The sequence below is a fragment of the Apaloderma vittatum genome, unplaced genomic scaffold, assembly GCF_000703405.1.
Source record: "Apaloderma vittatum isolate BGI_N311 unplaced genomic scaffold, ASM70340v1 scaffold9648, whole genome shotgun sequence".
Classification (NCBI taxonomy): Eukaryota; Metazoa; Chordata; class Aves; order Trogoniformes; family Trogonidae; genus Apaloderma; species Apaloderma vittatum.
In genome coordinates, this window is record NW_009732387.1 from 35708 (window position 1) to 50956 (window position 15249).

At 40.0% G+C, this 15249-nt stretch overlaps 1 protein-coding gene across 1 annotated transcript in view; it reads right to left on the reverse strand.

Annotated features, from left to right (window-relative positions):
* LOC104278508 (transducin-like enhancer protein 4) overlaps positions 1 to 14552 on the reverse strand; it is a gene marked incomplete at both ends in the record, with an annotated part of 36713 nt that extends 22161 nt beyond the window's left edge. Inside the window, 2 exons of the mRNA XM_009875510.1 lie at positions 13058 to 13102; positions 14489 to 14552. Coding sequence (XP_009873812.1) covers positions 13058 to 13102; positions 14489 to 14552 — 109 coding nt within the window. The remainder of the gene's footprint in view (positions 1 to 13057; positions 13103 to 14488) is intronic.
* Between the last annotated feature and the right edge of the window lie 697 nt (positions 14553 to 15249).

Genomic DNA, 15249 nt, shown 5'->3' on the forward strand with positions numbered 1-15249 from the left:
TCTGTCTAATAGGCTTCCATAAACTCTGGGAAGGAAATACTCTTGGTTCTTCCACTGCAGAAGGACAGTCTCTTTTCCAGCTCCTACTCAGAATTGTAAATAAGAAATCACCATAGGCTAAAACATGCAAATAGGTTTGGGGCAGGGGCTGGAACCCAGCACTACTCCTTTCAGTTGGCCAGAATCTGTCCAGGGTGACAGCACAGCATGCGTCTCTCCTTTTTCAGCTCTACTGAACCATTAAGGATCTCATGCAAAACCACATAGCTTTCTGCTGGGTATCCTGGTGATTCTCTTGGGAGAAAAGAAATGTGGGTCATGCCAGAAGATACAGAAGTAGCTGGACCAAGATGAACCACAAGCATTGCCTTCTGCAGCTTTTAAGTTAACTTTTTGTTTAAGAAAAATTCATGTTATGCTTACACTTCAAAATAAAGTTTAGGCGTCACTCTTCAAAAAGTGGTTCTGAGACTACAAGCTAAGGCAGCATGTTCAGGCAGCACCAACTTTGGTGGCTCAGCGTTCAAACACTCAGGGATTTGAGACATACCCATGACCTCAACATTTCCCCATGAGCTACCCTCTGTATGTGCTGGATTTCTCTGGCTCTGTGCTGAATTGCTTAATTCACCCCACAAACCACAAGCATCACTTTGCCCTTGTTCAGCTAGCCTTGCAGCATCATTCCCATCTTGCTGCAGAGAGCAGTTAAAGTGCCTTTGTCCAAGATCTCACAGGAAGCCACTGACAGCATAATCCAGAAACTTGCACCTGGATCCCTCCCAAGTCCCAGACCCTGGCAGCTGCATCTCATTCACCTGAGAGGTTTCTCCTTCGCTTCACATTAATACCAAAGAGGTATTTCCTGTTTCTACAGATTTTCAGGCTCTCCAGGTTCTGTTGCAGGCTTAAACAAACCTCATGACCCTTAACATAGTGCATACTTTACAGCGGCATTTTTCTCTGAAAATGTGTAAACTAAGATTATCTCAGGATTCCTCTCACCCACACAAAAAGGCTTGTTAAAAATCAGTGTTTTGGAAGAAATACACACCTGAGTTCCAGGCAAAAAACACAGTTAAGTAAATAGCAACCAAAGAAAGGACAAAATATCATTAGCTTTTTTTTTCTTTTAACAGCCATCTCTAGGAGCACAAGGAAGTGTAAAGATGCAAAGGAAGAAGGACATCACTCTTGAGTGAATTAAACTAAGAATTACTTTTCGTGAGTAACATATATGGACAAATATGTGACAAGTAACTCTGGTATATAAAAGTCCTTTAGTTTTTTGCGAAGTTATTGTCTCTTCCACCAATAATGCTTTAAAACAACAAAGGAGCAAAAAAGGCTCTCATCAATACTTGAATTTTATGGTTGATGTAGTTGTTTAGGACAAGATTGAGAAAGAAAAAATACAGTTTGTCCCCAGAAATGAGGAAGTACTGATAAAAACTGTAAATAAGCAACATGCTCAGATTGCAACAGCTTTCTGCAATTAGGACAGAAAGCCTATTGGTTAAACTGCGTATAAGAATACACAATCTATCCTTCATTAACACGCTGATACAACATACGGGGGGAATTTTATGCACAAAGCTTTTCCAATCTTCTTGTGTTATTCAAACACTATAGACTGATATTTTAAGAAGAGGTCCCTACTTTGTATCCAGTCACATGCTTTATAAAATTACAGAGAGCAGACAGTAGTGGTGTTGTAGCTGACTTTTTTACACATCAGCACAGTGCCATCTTTCAAAAGGGGCACTGTGAAAGTGGACGGTTGTCATACAGAGTGAATGGTACTGCAGGGAAAAAAATCAATTAACAGCTTCCTCCAATCATTCCCTGACCTCTGCCTCCTCCCTCAAACCAAAATTCCAGTATAAGTGTTATGGCCAGCTTTGGCCTTATTCTCTTTGCCTTCCCTTCCCAAATGGTATTGCAAGACCTGTCCTGCCCCCGCGCCCATTTCGAACTTTTATCTCTAAACACAATAACAGAGTCGCAGGCAGGAGGACAACTCAAGTATCTTTAATGTTGTCTCCTGGTAACTTCTGGGGCCAAAGAACAATGGAAATCCCATAGCAGTTATGCACTGCTGGACCTGGTCACACAGCGGACACAGTCTGGAAGGAGTCCTCTTTCCTCCACAGCAAATATGTATTCATTCAATATTCTGTGATCCTCTAGACCCTCTCATCTAATAATGAACATCAGCAAAATAAATCTTAGATGACTCCCCATTTAAATATCGTCACCACTTCGGAGAGGGAGACAGCAGCATAGGTATGTTAAGAGACTTTCATAAAGTGCTGCAGAGCATGAACTCGTATTCAGAGGAGCCACAATGGATAATACTTCATCTGTTTTGAATTAAAAATAGCCTCTTCTCCAGACCACAAACAGTCAAGCGTCCCAGGTAGGGATCTGCAGGTATTCAGAGCAGGAAGCAGAACAGATAGAATCACAGACTAGTTTGGGATGGAAAGGACCTCAAAGATCATCTAGTTCCAACCTCGCTGCCATGGGCAGGGACACCTCATACTAGACCATGTTGCTCAAAGCCCCATCCAGCCTTGCCTTGAACGCTGCCAGGGATGGAGCATCCACAGCTTCTCTGGGCAACCTGTTCCAGCGCCTCAACACCCTCACAGAAAATAAGTTCTTCTTACTACCTAACCTAAATCTCCTATCTTTCATTCTGAAACTGTTGCCCCTTGTTCTACCACTGCACTCCCTGATAAAGCATCCCTCTCCGTATTTCCTGTAGGCCCCCTTTAGGTACTAGAGGGCCGCTACAGGGTCTCCCCAGAGCCCTCTCCAGGTCGAACAGCCCCAACTCTTTCAGTATATCCTCACAGGGGGGTGCTCTAGCAACTTGATCATCTTTGTGGTCCTCCTGTTAATGCTGACTTTTCTCCACAGACTCACAGTAATTCACAAAGGACAAGTACTGAAATACCGCCCCTTACATCCTGCGGCTGCCATAAAAATCCAGCACACCTCTGAAAGCCAAAACCAGTCCACAGCTTGACTCAGTTGCTGAATTCAAATGCCCATGTGAAGTCCATGCTGCCATGGGCTACTTGGCTGCTGAGCAGCTAGATGGCGGCTTGTCCGTCTCAAACCAAATTCAGGATCTCCCAAGGCAGAGAACAAGCCAGTGACAGACCCACTGACAGAAACCTGGCCCTGCAGAGCCCACAGTGAAGCAGCTTTTGTGGCATGTGGACAAGCACTGCTGGGTCCCAGTGTGCACTTCTCCAAGCATTAGCTGGGCTGCACTACAGTCACTTTGTTTCCCTTGCATTTATTAACAGGAAAGCTTAACAAGGAAACAACATTGTGTTTTCAAAACAAAGTCCCAAAGGGTTTCAGCTGTGAGGCATCACTGAAAACTCTTTTTTCATGTCTGTGAGAGGTTAGAAATGGGAAAAAGTGGTTGTCCAATACAAAAAGTTCATCAATGATGGCTCCACTTCCCCTATGGTTTTGAAAGGTAAAATTTGAATCAAATACTAAGTCGAAGTAATGAGCTGACCACCAAACAGAAGCTCCTGGGACAGGTTAACTGGATACCCAAATATTTTAACCTGGAAGCCCTCAGTTAGCTCTCTGCACTACAAGGAATGAGCAAAAATTAAGTTCTACCTCTCCTCTACCAAGAAGCAGAGACATGAGAAACAAAACGAGTGATCAAAATACCTTCTCCTCCCTCAACCCCCAGCAAAAAATCACTCATTCCAATTTGCCTTATGATTAATTTTAAATAATGCTGTCACATTAACATGGTAAATGATGGCTTCAGCCATTGAGTCACTCTCAGGAAGAACATCCCATGACCCAGACTTCCCAAACACTGAGGTCTGTCATCACACAAGCCTCCTCCCAACTGCTGCAAGGGGGCACCAAAGGATATCCCTACTGTGGCAGCTCACCAGGCTCTGGGTTACCTGCTCTTCCCTCTACCCCATGCTGACCCTGTCATTATAATGCCATGGACACCCTGTAATGAGTTTTGAGGAAGCTCTCTGCCTTGAGAACACAACAGACTGAGGCTGGACCTTTCTGCTGTTATTCTCGGATTTAAAATTGCCAGTGTTAAATTTCAATAGCATCTGCTGTCACTGCCTACAAGTAGCATATACAAGTACCACCAAGTACATTTTATTAAGTATTCGCAGAGAGCATGTGTTTGCCCTGCTGTGTTTTGATTTGTTGATTTTGGGTTCAAAGTTAGAAAACATTGGGAAAGAAGTCTCTTTGCTTTCCAAAGTACTCCTCTGTCATAACAGATCTGCATCACTGGCTACTACTGTAGGTGATGTCTCAGCAGCAGCCTCACCATGCACACCATATGGTGCTGCTCCATCACCAGCTACTCAGTACTAGGGCAATTACTTCTCTCCGGGGTAAGCCAGGACAGGGCCAGGGGTGCTTTTCACATTTGCAAATTTTCCAAACAACTGAGACACTAAGAGAAGCCACGCATATATGCAGATAGAGTAAATACAACAGACTTCTACTGTATTTAAAACTCAGGGAAGAGCAGCATTTTTAAAAATTAAATGTTATCAAAGATCATACACAACGTGCACACAGTACGCAACACATACCAAACAAAATCTAGTGCTAGAACTGATTTTCACGTAGATTCTTTATATCATGAAGGGGACAGATTTTTACTTCTGCTCAACTCTAAGATGCTCTGCTGATTTTTTTAAGGAAACGCAAGAAAAAGAAAAGCACAAATTCTCACTGTCAATGTATCACACCCCAAACATAACAGTGAAAGGTTCTCCTTCCCTGAAGAAGGTAAACTTCATCCAGCAAATGCCAGAAACCTCTGGCAGTATAAGATCCTGGAAAGAAATCATTTAAGTAAAAGAGAGATGTCAAGTCAGAAGACCTCCACTCAAAACTCTGTCCCGTGTTCCCTCTCCTTTTAACACAGAAAGAATTGCCACCAGCCTATTTGTGCCGTTTTATGATGTCTAATCCACAAAAACTTAACCAGCAATTACAGAAAGAATATGTATATATTTTCTAATCGGTATTATTTTTTTCTTAGGAAAGCACACTACACAACATCTTCCGGTAACAGGAAATTACAACAAAAGTTGCCAGCTCTCTCTCATACCCATCTCCCTTGTCTTTATCACGAATCTTGGGACGTTTCACTCCTTACTTGCAAAAAAATTATTATGGAAGAATACTGGAGGAAAAATTAAACTGTGCTTGGCTCATGCTGCTTAACACATTAAAATTAGAACGGAAATAAAAAGAAGTTCAAATTTATTATTTTTATCTCATGATCAATTTTAAGCCAATCTCATGATTTTCTGGAGGTTGGCATGATTTAATGTTTGGAGCTGGCCATACAGCATACCATACAAATACATAACCATAAAGAGACCAATTCAAGTTTACTGTGGGGACTATAACTTTGACATGCCTGACTTTTGCACATTTAAACATCTTAGCCATAACACCACAATGTTCAATATCGGAGCATTACCTACCTGTCCTGGCCTATGGAAAATGACTCCTTATGCCTAAATCGTACCCATGCACGCAAGAAAGCACTATTTAGAGCTCTGTTTAGTACCTGTGACACATTTCAGTTATATTTTTAAAACAGTATTAGAAGAAAAACAGTTACAGACACCTGCTTTTGACATTGTGTCAAAACACTTCCTACTACACTGAACTACTGAGTTTGTGCCACCACTAAGATAAACAATAGAAAAGGAAAAAATTTACTGAACTAGTACGTCAAAGTACCACTGGAAGTGTAAAAATACCATCCTGATTCAAGATAAAACCTGCAAAAATATACAGATTAACAGAGAGATAAATAGGTATCTTTAAAATCACTTAATAATTTTGTGTTTTAAAATAAAAAATAATTTTTAGTTCAAACATTCAATTCCTTTCATAGAACAGTATTTCTTTAATATAGATAGGCTCAGCTTCAAGTATATTGTCATCTGTAAGTTAATGCAAGTACCAGTTTACACATCCTGTGTTTCACATTATCATCTTTGTTCTGCTCCTGCTGCGTCTTACGGTTAAATAGGTTTTCTGAAAGTCAGTGGCAACAGATGTGCCCAATCTGTAGAGAGCAAAATAAGTGATTTCTCAAACAATTATAATCGCACTGTTTACAAACTGGCCCACATCTGTGATAAACCTAGTTCTCAGCTAGGTCCACAAATAGTATGTCACAACTTCTCATCAAAGAAAGCAAACATAAAAGGCCAAACTGATAACTGCAAATTCTCAATATTGACAGCCTCGGTGTTGAGAGCCATAAAATCTGTTTCCTAGCTTTAATGCACAGGGTCCATGGTATATGCTGTGACCATCTGTGTCAGCACTCCCTTCACTTTTTTGTAACATAAACCCAAATCAGAATCCTTGCCTCGAGGAACTTACAATGGCAATTGTTTCACATTCCTTATGCCTAAAATTATTTCGGCTGCTGAGCCAAGCAGACAAACTTTTTCAAGCCAGATTTACAATTGCCTCTGTAGCCTTAATTCTACTTTCCTAATGTCTATCTTGCACACTGCAAGAGGTTCTCTAGGAAAACTGGTAATGAGATCCTCAAGTGTATAAGTAAAACCTGCACCATGATGCACATACATAACGGGGCAAGATCAAACGGAGACAAATGCTGTAAAGCTTGGGCATCCCAGCATAACAATACCTCACTCTGAAACCTGTCTGTCAATTAATGTTTCTTCCCTGTACTGAATAGCCTCGGCATTTCTTTGTTCACCTCCTAAAGGAAGGCAAATCTCACAACACAAAATGGTACAGAAGTTACCACAAACAAAATGGTGACACAGCTTCCCTCCACCGGCAGGCTGTAAATTCTGACCCTTCCGTAGGAGCCTTATCCCGCAGTTGTATTTCCAACCATGCTGGCTGACCCAAAGAGCCACCAGCATGGCCAGAGGTGGGGGAGCAGGACCTCCACTCCCCATATGCCTGCTGCAGAGGTTTCCCTCTCCTCTCCTTCTCCTTTGTCTTCCCTTTCCCCCATCGCTGCCCAAAAGGAGCTGTAGGTTCTCACCAGAACAGCGTCCCTTACTGCAATCAGCAAAGGTGCTGGGGGGTTCTTGTATATTTAAAAAAAAAAAAAGAAGAAGAAGAATTTACAAGATTCTTTTTTCATAGGGGAAGGTGTTAGGCAACCCTAACCACAGGGTCACCATGAGCCCCCCCTGTAATTACAAGTGCGCCCATAAACTAACACAGTCAGTGGGGCAGCATCACAGCAATTAACATCTTTCAAAGCAAGAAAAATGCTTTTATGTTTAAGCACTGTGGAGCACAGCCTTTTGCCAGTAAAAATAGAGCATATGTCTTAATTTAAAAGTTTGCTCAGCATGTTTTGCACTGCTTCCCATGTCTTAAGCATCTGTCTGAAATGCCACAACAAGTGGGGGAAAATGACACTTTCCTTTGCTTATGAACGGCAAAACCAGGAAGAAATGGAAGCTCTTGTCCTCAGGCATGTTATTCTGCAGTTGCAGGGGGAAAGGTTATTTCAACAGTAACTGGCAGAGAAGCAGCAACAACAAACTTCCCAGTAATTAACAGGACCTCTCCACTGAACGGCTGTCTAACATCCCTACGGTGAAGAAAAGAAAGCACAGAATCACGTTTCAGAACTTAGCAGTTGTTACCAAGTAAAATGTTTCAGGTTTAACTGCAGAGAAACACATTTTCTAACTTTTCATAAGCTTCTAAGTGTTTCTGCTGGCTTCACAGGCTAAATAACCTAAAACTGGGACAAACAAGCCTCAGTTGTCAAACTGATTTGACAGCCTATTTTTTACATTTTGCAACTTTGATGGAAAAGCCACTTGTTTTTCTCTTCCTCCTTAATAGTCCTGTGTGAGCTGCAGTCTTCAAAATTTCACTTCTAATCTCTCTCATTTTGAAAAGTTTTCCAGTTCAGTTCTGACTACCCACTGCCTGTATCTCTATTAAATCTTTCCTACCGTTTACAATGGAGAACAAATTCAGTTGGTATAATTTTAGCTGGCTCTCCAGCTTTTCTTAAAATGGAAGAAAATACACCCTCAACTCCTGAATGTGTAAAAAAAGAAAATCTGCACATATGCACACATATGTGTCCACACCAAGTCCAGACCATTGTCACAAAAAAAGAAAAAAAAAGAGAGTATTTTTCCATTACACAGGTAGCACATATACAAACCATTTCTCTGTGATATGTGTGTTTTATGGCCATGAAGATGAAAAACGGTCAAAATTCTGCCCTAAATTAAACAAATTGATTCCCATCTTCACCCCTTTACCAAAATAATTTACTAAGGCTTAAGAAGCAAGTAGACTCAGGGCTAGGATGTCGTATAGCCCATATATTAACTCGGTTGGCAATAAATCTCCCCTTACTCTCCATACTACTTTCTTAAATAGTTCACTATAAAGCCCTAGCCTAATTAAAAACAGCTTTCTCGGCAACACTGGCCTTGATTTCACTTATTTACACATTAACTGCAGCCTCCGTTTGGCCAATCCAGTCTATTCCCTCTACCACGCAGGGCCTTTTATCTGCTCTGGACAGCATTTTCTCTAGCAGATGAAGTAGATGCCGATCGATTTGCTGTCGAGCATGGTAAATTAATAGCAACAAATTGCTGAGGGCCCCATCTCGCTGCTCCACCATGCTTCGGCAGTTTTGCTTTATTTGCTCCATGATGGGCAGCAGTCAGGCCTCTTCAAGTCAATTTCTTCTTAACAACCTGCAATACTTTTCAATGGTGAAAATAGAGCCGTTCCTTGTAAGTCAGAAATCAATATCCTATTGCCCTTAGAAAATGCTAAACAAGCAGTATTGGCAATCCACTTGGTACTAGAGGGTATCAGATATAATGCAAATCCATACTGCTCCCCTCCTCGTAGTTATTACAGTTTGCTAAAAGGTTCCTAATGCCATTTATCATCATTTACCATCGACTACTGCAGCTATGATTATGATATCCTATCAGCTAGCAAAGCCCTTTCATTTCTATCCAATTAATATTTTAGCAGCACTCAAATGCTTGTTGCCGAAGTCTTGTAATAAAATTTACATGGATTGGACTGATTTTTTTTTACTCTGATCTTAAAAAAGTAATTTCATTTTTTTTAATACCCTGCTTCTTAAAAGACAAGAATTTTCTATTAAAAATGATGAAATCCAACATCCTAGCATGTAGATTAGTTCAAAAACGGACACCTAACCAAATTGAGTGACTCGGAATTTATGTACTGTCACTTCCAAAAAACATAATCAAAGTTACAAGTGAATGCTGGATCCTATTTATGCTTTCCATCAGTCCCATTCACAAATATCTGTTGTCTGTAGCCAAATACAGACACTGATTTTAAGTGATAATTACGATTCTGAATTAAAACGTTCAGTAAGCATGTTTGATTACAGCAATTTAAATAAACTGTTTACCATAACATTAAAACAGCCTAATTTCAGAAATTAAACCAAATGACCACCACCAAGTAGCACGAGTATATTAGAAACACAGAGCAGTATGTTAACTATTCATTCACGAACTACCAGACTCTTAGAAACAAATGTTAAAAAAGCAACTTACTAAGAAACGGGCACATTCAGAGCAAACAAATGTTAATACTTACACTAATACTAAAATTTAAAACCGTAGGGAAGTTATCTGTTCACATAGTGACCCAAAAAAACCCAGCTCAATGCCATTTTTTTTTTCAGTGTGTCTGCTTTGAAGCTCTATTGATCCTAGTGCAGAATATCAAAAAATAACTTAGTATTTTAGGCTATAACATCACATGTCACAACATACCCCACACTCGTCTTTAAAAAAAAAAAACACAAATGACTAATTCTACCAGTCTAATGCTATTTACTCAGTTACCAAAATTTAAATTAATTATGTTCTCAAACATAATTGTTAAAAATTGGCAACATTATGCAGGCTTAATTAAGATTAAATCCAATTTACTAAATGTACTTTAATTGGTACTAATTACATTAGCTTTCCTTTCAGAATGACAAATTCCCCATAGGTTTCACTTTAATAGTCTTCTATCAAAATCAACACAGGATGACTGATGATGAGCATCACACGAGGGGTGGGAAAAGAGATGCTCTTCCCCCCGCTTGCTCCCCCCACCAGACACACAGGCACACTCACTGCTGCTGCTCACTGCGCGTTTATCCTTTTATCAATTTGCTAAGTCACAGAGTCATGACTCCATCACAGCCATCATTTTCTGTTCCAGTGAAAAATTTCTCTAAAAATAAATACTCTGTGGCTGGAAGCAGCCAAGAAGAACAGAAGCTTTAACAGAAAAATACACAAAGGTTTCAAATATCAGGGCCACCAATTACTAGGGTACTTCCAAGGACTCCAGGGAGTCCTGCTCTTGAACCCTCTGAGACGCAAATCTAATAAGTGAATAAGCCTAACCTGATCTTGAGAACTAGGCCCAATTACGCCGAAGGGCAACTTCACTGTGTTATTGCCTGCTTTCCATTACAAGGGCATCCAGCAAGTACATCTGGAAAAGAATCTGAGAGGAACCAAGGCTGTCTGCCCAGAAAAACAAATAAAGACAGATATGCCTTCGTGCTAAAGTGAAAAAAAGAAAGAAAATATAATAAGTAGGTGGTTTGCAGGGCTGTCTGTATTTCATAATGTGATAAACTGCCCTCAGGATTTTTGATATGATTGAATTTAGAAAGCTGGGGGGAGAAGGAGAAAAAAAAAGGGTGAATCGCTCAATTTCAGACGAGTAAAATTCAAAGATGGGAGAGGAAGTGAAGTGAATTTAAGGTGGAAGGCTATAAAAGCTTTGCACACATCAAGTAAAGCAATCAACGCTATCTGTGTGATATACCAAATTGGATCCTAATGCTGTGATCATACAGCAAGGTGGGAAATACTTCACAGTTGCTGAAGCAAGAGGAGAAAGGAAAAAAAAAAAACCCACTGTTGCAACAGAAGAGGAGATATGAGATGCATGAAATTGATACCGGATTTAAGAATGATAGTGAGCAAGTTTTTTAGCCGTAGCTAATTTGAATCAACATCTGACAAAATATTTAAGTATTTTGCATGAGAGTACGATACTTAAACTACTAACTTGAACAGACTGAACAGTAATGGGAAAAGGTGTTTAATTAAAACTCAGTCATTTGTAATCTCCACACTTAGTTGTAATTGAGTATTTAATTTCTCTGGAATATCACTGATGACTCGGTTGCCATAATTCTCGACAATGTTTCAAGAAAAGCATTTAGAAATGAAAAGTTAAAAGGGCTTTTGCTATGTTTTTTTCCCCCTTCACTTAAAACAAATTAATTACACATTGCACTTGCAAGCTGATTTTGTCCCACAGAATTTTGTAGGGTCAGTGTAAGCCTACATACAACTACTTGCTATAAAAACAGGGTACCTCTAAATATAAACAAATTTGACTGCAATGTTTGCTTTCAAATGCCTGCAAGAATTTGCTAAATAAGTGGCCTGTAAGGACTCTGGTCTTTGTGAATTGCTGCCCTATCTATCACTTTACTGACTGGTGGGGGAGGTGGGTTCTTTTTGTTTTGCTGTTTTTGGGGTTTTTTTTAAAGGGTCCTGAAACAATCTGGCTATTCATTTGCGAACAGACCCAACGCTTTTTAGAGTCAGTGACGAGTCTTTTCACCAGGACCTGCGACCTGAATCAGGTCCAGAGAGTCACCACACATATACAATCTGATCAGCTGCAAATCATAGCCTTTTCCTCTCAACCATTTGTTAAACACACTTGAGTCTTCATGGTGCCTGTGAAGAGGACATCTGAATTGAACAGGTCGGGGTATATGACTGTAAAACAGGATGTATGTACAAGGTCCCACAGGTTTGGAGCTGCAGGCGCAAAAAGCTTTGAGGCAGGAAATCCCACCGTCTTCATACTTGAATGCCATCTAGCACAAGCAGCCCTAATCAGTACTGTGTCATTGGGATGCTAATGGAATACAAAATATAATAAATAATAAATAACATGAAAAAACATTTGACTTGTATGTCTGCTCTTAACAAGATAAAGAAATCCTATTTCCACAACCCAGAGAAGTTCCAAATCCCTAACTTTGAACAGAAATGCGTACAAACCAATTTTCAGACAGTCTTTCTTCTCCTATCCAACCATTTCTCTATTTCTGCAGTTTACACTCCCCAGCAATGCTGCCGAATTGCTCAACCATTTGCTAAAATGAATTGTTAGTATTAAACTCCACCATAAAAAAAAGTTCCTTCACAGGAAAAGAGGTCAGATGTTTAATTCATTCTCCTCTAGAGAAGGTTAAAAACACACATTACCGAATAAGAAACTGATTTACACTACCATGCTCCATCTGACTAATCTCCTGCTAATCTTGGCCTAAGTGCTAGACTTGAAGGCACAAAACTGAGCATGCTAACATCCTGGCAGAAAGCACATTTACTCTTTCGTGTTTGAGATGCTAAGACACTGATTTTGGACAAAGGTCCAAGCAAGCAGCCTGAGAGAAGGAGAAACATAGCCGTGCATCAATTGCTTTTGTAGCCTCAGCCTAAATCAATCCAGGTGAACCGAAGAGAAGAGGCTCTTCCATATGCAAATGCAAATCCCTTGACACCTAATATGCATTTGTGATATAGCTATGATCCCAAACAGCAAACCTTAAGAGATTCTAGGTCAGACAGAACTGATGGTACAACTCACATACCCATCCCTACTCACATACACCCTCCCTGTGGGGTACAAGACCGCCTGCATACACGGAGATGGCACGTGGAAAATCAAGTGAATAATGCCCAACAGGAAGGCAAGACCATAACCTACCCAGAGCCCATATATACCACAGAGAAGATGGAAGTTCCAAGGCCAGGTTAAGTATAAAAAAATTTCCAGTGCACTCAAGCATGCAATTAAAACAAGTCACACAGAATACCCATCTGTTTTAAGACTGACAGGAGAAATTACACAGAGCATTCTCACAGAAAGCGAATTATCTACCTACCTGTTTATGCATCTCTATATTCAGGCCATAGGACATCTCGTAATACTAAGAAAGAAGAAAATTATTCTATTAGATTTTGCAATTGTGAAAACTATTCCAAAATTCACTTTGACTCAAACATCATCTGTATAAAGACATACAGACCTAAAAACATTTATTGGCCTTGAAGAGCTTCTGGAATTTGAAAGAGCATTTCACAGCAACCTCTTTTTTTTTTTCTTTATCTACATTGCTTCTTGTCAAATTTACAAAGAACAGCCATAAAACAAGGCAAAAAAACCAGACAACAAAAAAAAATCATGAAAAGTAATCACAACCAGAGCTAAAGATTAGAAGCAGAAAAAAAGCCACACAAAAATACTCAAGATTTTATTTCCTAGCACACACAAAAGATGCCAAAAAAACGCCTGAAGTGCTTGAAGCCAGACACACATATAAATCAGCAATGTCTAACAGACCAGTTATTCAATATTTCAAATTAAAAACACAAAAAAGCTCCAATAAAATTTCAGGAATGCAAAAAATAAAAGTATGGAAATTCAGAGCCAAAGCAGATACACTAATCTAAGTATGTCCTGTTGTGCCCAAGAATTGCAGGGAACTCAGTTTTGGTGTGTAATCTTAGTATCAAACAGTCTCCAAGATTTAGGTATATCAGGCATGAAAGAGACAACTGTGAGCCTTAACATTTGCTTGTGCTCTTGGCTAAGAATTTTTCAAGGTTATTTATTCTTATAGCAAATACACGAGCATTATTTGCCATGTACATATGGAAAATGGCTAATCCTTCATTGATGTACAACAGAACAGCTAGCAAGAGCTCCTCTGCAGCGATCATGATCCATTATGCAATTAGGTAGTTAGAGATGTCTTCCTATGCACGTTATTTAACTAGGCGGACCGTAACCACTGAGGAAATCCCTTTCAGGGCCAAGATCCCCACCATTCTGAATTTGGTGAAACAATGAACCAGCCACCCAGATGCAACAGTTCTTCTAGGAAGTAGGGTTTGGGGTTTGTATGCGTACATGTACACTTCTGGCTTACTCTCATCACAGAAATAAAAAATGCTATCCTGAACCATTTTACAGAGATATGGTTGCTGGGAAAAGCCAGCAAAAATGAAAACATCCCCAGGTACACTACAGAACTTGTACACGGCTTTAAAGGGCTGACAAGTAATCTGCTAGCATTTGGAAGATATAGTCCAAATTGCCTAAAAGGTTAAAAAGCAGGTTTCATGCAGAAACTAACTGCTGCAAACAAGTTATAAACCCCTGAAACCAAGGATTTATAATGGAAGCACTGATGCAACCTCAACAACAGCAGTGCTACTATAATCTTTCTGCTCGCCTCCAGCAATCCAAATGTATTTCGGTCTCAATGTACCAAGCTAATAGACATTTTGAATTTGTTATGCAGCTTGCTTACCATGACATAATGTCGCTGCATCTCTGTCTTCTCACTGGCCAGTTTTTCACATTCTAGCTTTAAGCTGTTCAAGACATAAAAAGGAAAAGGCATAGGTACTTCATAACACAAAACTGACACTCTTCTGAACGCAGGGTACTCCCTTTTGCAAGCATTTCTCTAACACACAAACAGAAATATGCATTCCAGCTCTCGCTTGGCCTCTCAGGGTGGGGTTTGTACTTTTCCTCTTTCGAGAGATACTGTGGAACATCCTCATAGCTTAAGCAAACCATATACAATGCACAGAAGAGTATTTTTCTCCGGCAGAAAAAAACCACACAACACTGTTTCACAGAAGTAGCATGACCGGGTTCACACCTATAACACTTCAGCTTGAGAAACCACTTATAAATCCATAATTTGGATTTTGGAGTTTTATTTAAAAGTTTTTAGAAACACCTCTTGCTTTCACTCAACCCACAAAGGAATCAAATGCGTATCACCACTTCAAGGAGCAAAAAGTTGACGGATTTTTTTTTTTTTTGCCATTTCTCATTACAGAATTGCAAGGAAAATACTGCAGGTAATTTAAGGAATACCGTGGTAAACATAAACACCTCCGCTGGTGGCTTTTTTTTGGTTTGTTTTCAGAAGCCCGCAAAGCAATCCTGCCAGAAGTCACTCGTCACTTTGAGGACACAGGGCTCTTCCACCTAAGGATAATGAAACAGCTCGCCGCCTCACTTCCAGGTTATCAGCACTTGACATGTCAATGAAAG